The 12,750-nt window shown below is 37.5% G+C and overlaps 1 protein-coding gene across 1 annotated transcript; it reads right to left on the reverse strand.

The window, feature by feature from the left end:
• Positions 1-10,764: 10,764 nt before the first annotated feature.
• LOC110228264 lies at positions 10,765-12,661 on the reverse strand. The gene is made up of 4 exons (XM_021025043.1): positions 12,301-12,661; positions 11,502-11,801; positions 11,191-11,319; positions 10,765-11,101 (listed from the first exon to the last, which is right to left on the reverse strand). Exons 1-3 carry the CDS (start codon positions 12,659-12,661, stop codon positions 11,303-11,305), a joined length of 678 nt encoding a protein of 225 aa, XP_020880702.1. The 3' UTR covers positions 10,765-11,101; positions 11,191-11,302.
• Between the last annotated feature and the right edge of the window lie 89 nt (positions 12,662-12,750).

Below are 12,750 nucleotides of genomic sequence, written 5' to 3' on the forward strand. Positions count from 1 at the left end.
TCTTTCAATGATAATATTTGGGAGCAACAAGCAATTAAAAATTATTTTGGTTCATGGAATCTCATACCAAGACCGGCTACTCAAGATTCAATTAATTATTTGCAACGGTTGACATATCAGACCAAAGAAGCGTAGAAGAAAACAACACAATGTCTGTTATTTGTCAAGAAGAGTTTGTCAATGAACAAATCCTTTTGAAATTGCCATGCGGTCATGTTTTTGATGTTGAATGCCTTGTCAAATGGTTTGAGACAAATCATAAGTTTCCATGTTGTCGATTTGAGTTACCTTCTACGATTAATTAGATTAGTTTGAATTAATTTTTGTAATCTTTAATATTTTAGTAATTAGAGTTTGAGAATACGATGTCCTTATTAAATTTGATGTACTATATTTATTTTCAAAAGATATGTTTTGCTTCAAAGAAATTTATTCATATATTTATCGAGACAAAAACAAATGTGCAAAATAAATCATAACGGGTTTGATTGGTAACAGCTTTGTAACATACAACTTTGACAGTTACCAATCACAAAAACTTTATCAAAAGCGTTACAAACAGTTTTACTCTTGCTTTTTTGTACAGCTTTCTTGTACAAATCTTTCATACAGTTTTGCACTATTCCGGTAAAGCTTACAGCTCCAACTAACAGCTAAAAAATTTGTACAGCTTTTGGTTACCAATCAGACCCAACCATTTCTTAGAGTGCTTTACTTATTCAGTGAAAAAATGGAAAACTAAATGATCCAAGTAAATGATTTTAAAATAACAATATAAAAAATAATGTTTCTTTTGAGTATTATATTAGCAACATCATAGATATATATTATATTATTATTATAAGTTATTACATAAAATAATCATATAAAACTAGTCAAAAATATAAATTTATAAAATGAGTTTCCGCGCGACATCGCTCGGGTTCAATTCCTAGTTAGTATAATATTTAAGATCGCAAGCATAATGATTGATGGGTTTATCCCAAAGCCCGGCTCTGTTCACAGGTTCTTCTATCTCTTTTTTTTTCCCATAAGCGAGCTGTTTTCTGTAGGTTCTTGGCCCTCCTTTTTAATTTGTTTCCCTTTTGTTGAGGTTATGTCTCCCAATTCCTTTGGTGCTTTGTTTTTATAGGACGGTGTCATGCCGGCTATGTATTTCAAAGTTAATGGTTTGGCTTTTGTTCGGGTTCTCATTAGATAGAAGCCTTTTGTTGGCCGAGATGATTCTTTTTAAGTTGTTGCTCATGTAACATTACATTTGTAGTTTTACACATTCAGAAAAGAAAAACAAGCATCAGAAAACAACAATTGGTTTTCGATGAACTGTTTCGAGTTAGTATAAATGACGGATTCCTACCTATTGGTTTGCCTTTTCAACGAACATAAATAAATGAGTTCCTGATGAGCAAAAATCGTTTTTCCTTCATTATATTTTACTCGATATAAATTCTAAGGTTTTTTTTTTTTAGTCTGTAGCATTATTAGACTTCATGATTATATATATATATATATATATATATATATATATATATATATATATATATATATCAAGATGCGCTGCATCAAAACAATATCCTAAGAGGAGATTTCCATGAAGCTTGATGGCGAGACTTATTCGACTCGACCAGTCATATAGATATATTGATGTATACCCAAAATGTAATATATATATTGTCTCTCCTATTTTGGACGAAGGTAAATGTCTGAGATGAGAAAGAAGAACATATAAGGATAGCCAAGGAGACTGCCTGATGTCTTTTTATAAGCAAAATGTCATTCTTGATATAACTTGTAGTCACATCAAACATGACACCAACCATTTTGTTCAAAGAAACAGGCAAGTCATCCTTGGCTACCAAATGTGGTTCTCTTATTCATCTTTGACATCTCCTTCTAAATAATGTGTACACTTACCTCATATACTATGAAGAAATGCTTTAGAAACTAAACGCTGAAGTTTGATATTTTCGAAACATAAAACCTTACACATAATAGCACTCTAACAATTGAAACTAAGTATATTTATAGTGATTTGGAAGACAAAAATGTCAAACTCCAGAATATATGAATGAATGACTTATCTTGCTTAGACTCAAAGGTCTTGTATTTATACAAAGAGAAGAGAACTCTCATCTAAAACCCTAGCTAAAGGAAAAGGTAAATATACAAAATAGAGATTTGGTTATATCTACAAGATTAGGAAAATATCCTCAAATATCCTCAATACCCCCCCTCAAGTTGGAGCGTACAAGTTTCGGATGCCCAACTTGAGAAGGAATGCATCAAACTCTTTACGTCCTAAAGCCTTGGTGAGTATATCCGCAAGCTGTGCCGTGGTAGAGACATGCTGCGGTTTGACGACCCCTTTAATGATTTCATCCCGTACAAAATGACAGTCCCGTTCAATATGTTTCGTGCGTTCGTGAAAGACCGGGTTAGAACTGATGTGAATAGCCGGCTTACTATCACATTGAATAGTCATTGGTTCACGATGATCAAAACCAAGATCCTGAAGAAGTTCCTTAAGCCATTTCAACTCTTTAGTAACTTCATTCATAGCCCTATATTCAGCCTCCGCAGACGACATAGAGACCACGTCTTGTTTCTTTGTTTTCCATGAAATCGGAGAAGAGCCAAGTTGCACAAACCAGCCCGTGAGTGATCGTCGAGACAACGGGCAGCCAGATAGATCGGAATCACACCAGCCCGTGATGTGGAGTGGTGAGTCGGAGCGAAGGAGAATCCCTTGACCAAGGGTCCCTTTGAGATATCGAACAACTTTGAGAGCAGCTAGCCAATGTTCTTCTCGTGGTGTAGTCATAAATTGAGATAGAACATGGATCGCATAAGTAAGATCCGGACGTGTAGCAAGAAGATAGATCAGGCGACCAACCAAGCGACGATAGGTATGAGGATCCGCGAGCTCGGGACCAGTAGCAAGAGACAGCCGATGATTCTGATCTATAGGAGAGCCGGCCGGTTGACATCCAAGTAGGCCAGCTTCCGCAACAATCTCCGTTGAGTATTTTTGTTGACTTAAATAAATACCCGCAGGACTTCTTGCCACTTCTATACCCAAGAAATATTTTAAGAAACCCAAATCCTTCATGTAGAAACAAGTCGATAAGTAATTCTTAAAACTCTTGATTTCCGTTGGTGAATTCCCCGAAATAATCAAATCATCAACGTATACCAAAATCCGAAGAGAAACACCTTTCTTCGAGTAGACAAAGAGAGAATAATCCGAGCGAGTTTGTGAAAATCCATACTTGAGAAGAGCATCCACAAGCTTAGCAAACCAACACCTAGGAGCTTGTTTTAAACCGTATAACGATTTACGTAGACGACACACACGCTTATCTCCAGGAGAAGAAAAACCTTGTGGTATTTTCATATAAACTTCTTCATGGAGATCACCATGGAGAAAAGCGTTGTGAACGTCCATTTGATGGACCTCATGATTTTTCTTGGAAGCGTAATCGAGAAACATGCGCACCGTAGTCATCTTGGCCACCGGACAAAATGTTTCCGTATAATCAATACCCTCTTTCTGATGATTACCGAGAACAACGAGACGAGCTTTATGTCTTTCAATAGTACCATCCGAACGAAGCTTGATTGTGAAAACCCACTTGCTGCCAAGAGCTTTCTTATCGGGTGGTAATTCTTCAAGATCCCACGTATGATTTCGTTGCAAGGCATCAATCTCAGACCCCATAGCATTCTTCCAAACTTCATATTTCATTGCCTCATGAAAAGAGCGTGGTTCGGTGGTAGTAGTAAGAGCCGCTAGATAACTGCGATGCTTAGTAGAAAACTTATCATATGAGAGGTAATCAGAAAGAGGATACAACGAACCTGAGGAAGGCTGAAGAGTGGATGACGAGGGAGAGAGAATGGGTGAAGAGACGGAAGCTGAACCAACAACATAACCATCAAGACGAACATTTGGTATTTTCTTTCGTTTTCCCTGGCCAAGCTCTTCAACAATTGGCGTCGCAGCCGTATCCGGAACAATAGTGACCTCCGGTTCCGTAGTAGCTTTAGGATCCGGAGGAGTAGTGTGTAAAGTCGTTACACTTTCTTCACGAACCGTGTCATTAAACAACTCTGGATCATCAGTGTCAGCTTGGGAAACGACCCCAGTAATCGGAGGAGGAAGAGTATTGGCAGCCGAGAGAGTAGATGTGGTGATAGTAGACAGCGGAAAAACATTTTCTTGAAATGTTACATCACGAGAAACAAAAAATATCTCTCGGTCCAAGTCATAGAGCTGCCATCCTTTCTTACCGTAAGGGTACCCTAAGAAAATGCAACGTCGGCTTCTTGAAGCAAATTTATCTCCTCGATGATCAATGTTATGAGCATACGCAAGACAACCAAAAACCCGTAAATGTGTATAAGACGGAGCATGACCATATAATTTCTCAAACGGTGTTAAACCATGAAGCAGCTGAGACGGTGTTCGGTTTATAAGATACCCAGCGGTAAGTATGCATTCTCCCCAATGATCAAGTGGTAAGCTGGCTTGAAATCGCAAAGCTCGAGCAACATTCAAAATGTGTCGATGTTTTCGTTCGACACGACCATTCTGCTGCGGAGTATACACACAAGAAGTTTCATGAACAATCCCTTCTTCTCGAAAAAACTTTGTAAGACACATAAACTCACTTCCATTATCACTCCGGATGGATCGTATTTTCTTGGAAAATTGGCGCTCGATTAATGCCAAAAATTCACGAATGTATCTAGAAACTTGCGTCTTGTCAAGAAGAAGATAAAGCCAGACCGCACGAGAATGATCATCAACTATGGTCAGAAAATAACGTGAGCCACAAAATGCCGTAGTACGATACGGTCCCCATAGATCAACATGAATTAAATCAAAAACTGCTTTTGCATTATTAGAACTGTCGGAAAAAGACTGTCGAGTTTGCTTAGCTCTTAAACACACATCACAATTCTTAAAAAACTCACTACTATTATTAGAAAGCCCACGAACATCAGGGATCATTCCAGTAACACGAGACGACGGGTGCCCAAGACGATTATGCCACAAAACCACATCGTCTTTAACACTTGTTTGTAATGCCGCCACTGTCTCAATCCCGCGAAACCGGTACAACCCCTCTCCCTCTCGTTCACCCGACCCAATCAGCGTCCTCGTGATGCGGTCCTGTAGAATCATAAGTCGATCAGTTACTTGTCCCACAAGATAATTATCGGTGACTAGCTGGCCAAAAGAGATCAAATTGATATGAAAACCAGGGACCAAATAAACATTATTAATTGACAATTTAGAAGTTAATTTCACGGTCCCCTGTTTTGTTGCAATGGCGTCTTTGCCGGCTGGAAGAGCAACCGATACCGGAGCAATGTCATGAAGATCCGTCAAGAGATCAAGGCAGCCCGTCATGTGATGCGTTGCTCCGGTATCCAAAAACCAAACAACGTCGTTAGTCTTACCACTTAGTTGAGAGGATCCTTTGCCAGCATTGAGAACTTTTTCCACTATCTTCCATTGCTCATCAGTCATCCCCAACACACCTTGTCGATCATTCTCAGTAATTTCGGAAGATCCAATAGCAGCGGAGTTAGCATTCACAATTTGTGTGAGATTTGCGCGGGGAGCACTGCCACGTCCGCGGCCAGCAGAAAAACTCGGAGAGCTCCGAGTATCATTCCGGTTGCGTGGTCGATCACCCCACCACTCCGGGTAACCCACAACCTTAAAACATGAAGAAGCTTCATGGCCCATACGGCCACAAGCAGAACACTGTCGGGATGGGTCTTTGTTGCCAGGTCCAAAACGAGACGGTCCGGAGAAACTAGTGTTGCGTTTCGTCACATCACGTGTAAAAACCGGATTGAAATTTTGAGAGGAGCTCATACCTGAAACCTGAGAAGCAAAACCCATCACAACCACATCATTCGTCACATTGGATCGTATCGTTTCATTTTGAGTAATGGTTTGATAAACCGTATCCAAATCAGGGAGTGGAGTGATAGCACAAATCTGAGAACGTATAGCACCATGGGTGGAGTCGTCGAGACCAGAGAGGAAGTCGTGGATACGTAGTGTCTCCTGTTCCTTGTCAAGAGCTGTGTTGAGATCACACTCACACTTGCCACAGCTGCATCGTTTTGAATTCATACAGTCGGAGATACCATCCCAAAGCTTCGTGAGGCGTCCGAAATATTCATCCACCGTAGAACCATTCTGCTTGCAATTCGCCAAACAATTCCGGAGCTGTTGAAGACGAGCCCCACTCTTAACAGAAAACCGCTTCTTAATGATGTCCCAGAGATCCTTGGCTACTTCACGGGTAGAGATGGTCGACCGGATCTTGGGCTCAATGGTTTGCTTGATCCATCCAACCAACAAGTGATTGTTTGCAGTCCAATCTTCAAGTTCATGAGAACCAGCAGCCGGCTTTGATATGCTTCCATCAATGAAGCCAAACTTTTTCCTAGAGCTGAGAGCCATACGTAGATTAAGTGCCCACTCGTCATAGTTCAAGCCGGTGAGAAGTGGTTGAGAGATCACTGCCCCCGGATTGTCATTTGAGGTTAAATCGTAGGGAGAGATAGTTTTGTGTTTCGGATTTGTGGTTGCTAAAGCCATCGTGAGTACTCTGTTTTGATGTAAAAAAAAAACAGAGTAAGAGAAGGAGAACAGAGATTTGCCGAGAGGCACGAAATCGAGAAGAAGCCGAGAGGCTGTAACAAAGAAGAACGCCGAGAGGCAGAAAAGAAGAAAAGAAGGCCGAGAGGCTAAAGAAACACGAGATTCGCAAGGGCGATTTCAAAGAAAATTTTCGTGCTCTGATACCATGTCAAACTCCAGAATATATGAATGAATGACTTATCTTGCTTAGACTCAAAGGTCTTGTATTTATACAAAGAGAAGAGAACTCTCATCTAAAACCCTAGCTAAAGGAAAAGGTAAATATACAAAATAGAGATTTGGTTATATCTACAAGATTAGGAAAATATCCTCAAATATCCTCAATAAAAAAAGAAAATTAGGTATAACATGGATGAAAAGAGTATGTCAAGATAGCCAAGGAGACTGCCTGAAACCTAACCCGCAAGATTCAACTTGATTTTCGAATTATTACACCTTTTAGATGCATAATAATCCAAAACCCATGAAATTCAAATTGAATCATGGAGGTGAAAAAGATCAGGCAAGTCATCCTTGGCTATTAAACATGACTCTTTTCGCCATGTTAGACCTCTCATCTTCATCATACATTTCTTAACTCTATGTATGTATGATTCCTCGCATGTATGCGCTCTCTTTTTATAACCCTTGAAAGAAGGAATATAGGCATATTGATTTCTAAATTTATCTTTCTCTCTTTTCTTTTTTTTTTTGCATGGGATAAATATAGTCAACTTTGAATTCTTTATCACTGGAATATCCGAATATGTTCCTTTAAATGGACCATTTTTCGGGTCATTTAGATAATATTCTTGTCGTTTCATTCACAAAATTATACATTATTTCATTTGTGGGTGTAAGCGTTTCCACAATGTAGAAACTTTACGTTGTCAAATCATCTAGATTTTGTTTCTATAAAATAAAACAATGTACATTTTATGTGAGTTTAATTAAATCGACGAATCAAAAATGCAGATTTAGATGTGGTTATATCAATCAGTATGAAACAACTGTTTCAGTTTGTAAATTCCAACCACTACAAGACAAGTCAACATTCTTAACTCACGATAAACACTATAATGTTAAGTTTATGATTTATAGAACCGCACATATATTATTAGCAGATAGATACAGTCCCCTTTATCTAAGGGAAATGTGTAAGAAAATATGTTCCTTCGAATTGATGCTTCTGCTTTATGGTATAGGCAAGTTGTTCTTCACTTTTAATTTCCTCTAATTTAAAAAAGAAAAAAAAAAAAACTATTTTCCCTTTCAATTCTAAAATAGGAAATTATTAAATTCCAAAATAGGAAATTTTGATGCTATATCACCTCTTTTGGATATTAAAAAAGTTTGATCATCAAATGAAAGAATCAGAGGACCTTCGGACAATATAGCCCGATCAATTCACGCCTACACATTTTCTAAAGTACTCGATTCTCATATCTTTTCCATTACCTATCGTTGAGAATGTGATTTGATTTGGCTCGAATGTCATTATCATAACATCATGTCCTTTTAGTAAATTTTCACAAATATTATTTCACTGGCCCCGCTCGGAAATTTTTAACAAGCATAGTCCCGCAGAACAATAAATTTTCACAAATATTATTTCACTGTCCCCGCTCGGACAAGAATTCTTTTTTCTTTGATGAACTGTTTCGAGTTAGTAAAGATGATGTCTTCCCACTGCCTATTATTTGCCTTCTCGACATGAATTCATGAAGAAAAACAAAATTGGTATAAATATTGTTTTTTGTCATCTTCAACATATTAAATCAAATATGGCCTTAAGGGAGCCAAGATAATTAACACACGTAATTGTGTCTCAAAAGAGAAATACAAATAAGCTAGTCTATTCTCCTACCATTTGAAGTCTCGAGCAATATAAGATTGGTGACGGCCTTCTTTTGGAACACTTCGGGCAGTTGATCTAACACACGGTTTTGTAGATTTAGGTTCATAGATGATTTTCCTTTTCCCAAAATTAATTAAAAACCCGTTTAATTACATTCCTCCCAACACTATATTGAAAGGACAAGTTCTCTGGAGGATTGATCGCTCTGACGAAATCCCTTCTTGTTGAGGAGAATATAACCCAACCCGGTGTCATTGTGAGTAAGCTTAAGGAAGCACAAAGAAGACTTTGAATTTCTGCTCCATGGAAAGTGGTATTATATCAAGTCATTTCCCGTCCACATTTATACACTACTTTGATTTATAACCTTTTTCTTATATTTTGTTCCAATTGACAAAAACAACACAATTATGGCTATACAAAAAATTAATGAATTGAATTGAAAGAAAAGAATAATACACAAAAATGGTCCCTCCTAACTTTCCATGATTATGTGGGAGACTTTAGTCTCCTCTCCTTACCAAAAAAAAAAAAAAAAACCTTTCCATGATTGTGGCTTAGCTTTCATGATTAATGCAGTAATCTTAACTTTCCATGGTATGATCACCAAATACCATGCAGCACCATAGAGATTCCAATTATAGCATTCCAAGAGAATTCTAGGTTGCACTTGAACCATACCTTAAGAGGAGCTTTCCGTGAAACTCGATGGCGTGACTCATTCAAAGTTGGTTGGCTCATCAAATCAGGTTTTCTTGTCCCGCTATCTTATTTTAGATGAAGGTTAACGTCTGAGATGAGACAGAAGAACATATAAGGATAGCCAAGAAGACTGCCTCATGTCTTTTGATGAGTAAAATGGTCGTTACTTGATATAACTTATAGTCACTTGTCAAACATGACAATAACCATTTTACTCAAAGAAACAGGCAAGTCATCCTTGGCTACCAAATATGATTCTCCTATTCATCTTTGACATTTCCTTCTAAATAATGAGTACATACACCTCATAACCTATTCATTTATGAAACGTAATACTTTAACAAAGATTGAAAGTTTTTGAAGTGTGAATTTGTAGTGGTTTTGAAGACAGAAAGAAAAATAGGTATAACATGAATGAAAAAAGCATGTCAAGATAGCCAAAGAGACTGCCTGAAACCTAACCCGCAAGATTCAACATGATTTTCGAACTATTATGCTTTTAAAATGCATAATAATCCAAAACCCATGGAATTCAAATTGAATCATGGAGGTGAAAAAGATCAGGCAAGTCATCTTTGGCTACTAAACATGACTCTTTTCGCCATGTTAGACCTCTTTTCCTCGTTATACACTTCATTACTCTCTATACGTTTTGCCTTATGCCTTACATGCAGTGCTCTCTTTTTGTAACCCTTGAGAGTTGAGAAGGAATATGTGCATATCGATTTCTAAAATTATCTCTTTTCTTTTTGCATGGGCTAAATGTAGTCAACTTTATATTCTCCATCACGGGAATATGTTCCTTCAAATGGACCATTTTTCGGGTCACTAACATAATCTTCTTGTCGGTTCATTCACTAAATTATATCGTTGTCCATTGGTGGGTTTAAGAGTTTCCACAATATATATACAAACATCATGTTCTCGAATCCTCTAGATGTTGTCTATAATATTAAAACAATTGAATGCAAATTTAGAATTGGTTAGTTCATTTAGTCTGAAGGAATTGTTTCAAATTTGTAAACTCGAACATATTTTGAAGTATTAGGCTATGTTTTAATATAATTATGATTTATAGATCCACATATTTATTATTAATTAATAGGTAATTTAAAAGCTAAATAATATACTATAGGCAAAGAAATTTCAACTAATATATACATGCGCACTATAGGAAATGTGGGTATTAATAGCGGCCGATAAACGCTATTATTCATCTACCATAGCGTTTCTTTAAGCGCTCTGTCATCGCCCGTTATAGAAAGTCGGACACTTTTGATAGCGGTTTTTCGTTGTGCTATAGTTAAGTATACAACGATAGCGTTGTCTATTGTGCAATTGTTAATGTTTATAATAGCGTGATAAAGATGTTATTAAAACTCGTGAATTAGATTTTACCTTTAGCAAAAATAGCAAATGTTTTGTGTTATTAGTTTGTTTTTAAATTATTCAAAATAATAAATAATTACGAATTATTTTTTAATTTAAATATAATATTTGTAAAAAAAAATTAATTTCGAATATTTGTAAAAAAAAATACCATTAAAATTAATACAAAATACCATTCAAATTTCATTGTTTACAAAAACCACAAACATACCTATCAATATACCACTAACAAGCCTTCACAATCATCCCTAACATAAACAATATCATCATCAAAAGCTTCATCATCCAAATCATCGACTTCTTGGACAGGCAAATGTGCACCACCTAAATCCTCTTCTGTTTCCAACTCATCATAGCCTCTACGTGGTGCTCTCATCACAACATACCAGGAACAAAGCCACGTTCTGCAAGTTCTTCCATTTCAGTAAAGCCCTCAAGCATCTCTACCTGTTGCTGGTAATAATCTGCCACATTGTCTTCCGGACCTGAAACCAGCAAGACACATAGCTTTTCAATTCTCAAACACATCACAAGAAATCCCCAAAATACAGAACATATAGTATAAGAATCATACACTTAGCCTTATGTTAGCCTCCATAAGAAACTCCAAGATCCCAGCAGTGATCTCCTTACAATCATATGATGGTTTACATTTCCATCTCCACTCAAGCTTAGTCTCTTCTTTCTCAAACGTCCAAGTGAGCTTTAACCAAAACACAATCAAAGAGATAAAAATTAAGAAACCGTTTTTTCAGCAAACAAAACTTCAGAGAGTAAACTGAAATGATCAAAAGAATTAACATTTTTCATCAACTGATCTGTTTAGATCCCTCAAGAGCATCAGAGAAACCATAGACTGAATTAAGATGTCGAAACTCTAAGTACCTCTTAGCGAGCTCCAAATACACTTTGATACAAGCTTGAACACAGTAGAGCGGATATCACGACCCCCTGGTGATGATGTTGTCTTTGAATAAGCAGCAGAACATAGGTCAACCAGACCAAATATGCAGGCTTTAGCAGTTTGAAAAGCAACACCATCAGTATCTTGTCCTCTCTTTAAAGCTTCCACGCTGAAGTTATGCATGTCGATAACAGCTTGCAATGCATCTCCGACAGCAGTAGGGCAGTATAGTGCATACCGAAGAATGAGATCAGCCACAAGGCGCTTAACGCTAGTACAGCCTGCAAGTATAAGCAACTAACTAAATCATTACTCCAAGAGACTCCATTATAAGGCTTCTATTCTTTAGGACTAAAATTTTGTAAATTTCATCTGTGCACTAGTTTTCCTTCCATAGATGATTTCCAGATAACTACACACCACCCCCACCTTACATATGAATGGAACTACAGTCTACAGATTGTGAAACCCCACAAGAACAGGCTTAAAAGTAACATTAATGGGAAGGAACACATAAAAGCTGACACAGTGTGATATGGACTACAAAGAAACACCACAACCAGCATATACATGGCTTTATCAAGCTTCGAGAATGGTTGAGAAATCTAATTCCAGCCAAGAGACTATAAAACAATATGCTTGGTGATGTTCTAACTACAAATACTCGAATTGAAAATAAAAAATCGAATTCCATCAACTCCGACAAATAGCAAATAATTAATCATCCAATTGGTAAAACTAAATCGAACGAAAGAGAAGGGCTAAGAGTGCGAGATAAACCTCTGGAAGCGGATATGAGGGAACGATACGCTTGCTCAAGATTCGCAGAGCACCCACCAACATCTCTCTGACCAATAGAAGATTTGAGACGCTTATAGTAGTCATGCACTCTTCGAATCTCTTCTTTGTTCCTGCTTCTGGTTTGAATTTCCTCCTGAGATGGAGGCGACGGCGTCACCGGAGCTGGGAACGAGCTAACCACCGTAGAAGGGGATTGGGATTCTAATTGCGGTGGCGGAGGCTGAGATTCAGGAAGAGAAGGGCTAAGAGTGCGAGATAAACCTCTGGAAGCGGAGATGAGGGAGTGATACGCTTGCTCAAGATTCGCAGAGTTTGATTTTGGGACCTTTGATTTTCTCATACGAAGAGAAGAGGCAAAAGGAAAAGAAGTTTTAACCAAAAAAAAAAAAAAAAGAAGGAGAAAATCTTAACCGTTGGATTTAATTCATC

The sequence above is a fragment of the Arabidopsis lyrata genome, assembly GCF_000004255.2.
Source record: "Arabidopsis lyrata subsp. lyrata unplaced genomic scaffold ARALYscaffold_5, whole genome shotgun sequence".
Classification (NCBI taxonomy): Eukaryota; Viridiplantae; Streptophyta; class Magnoliopsida; order Brassicales; family Brassicaceae; genus Arabidopsis; species Arabidopsis lyrata.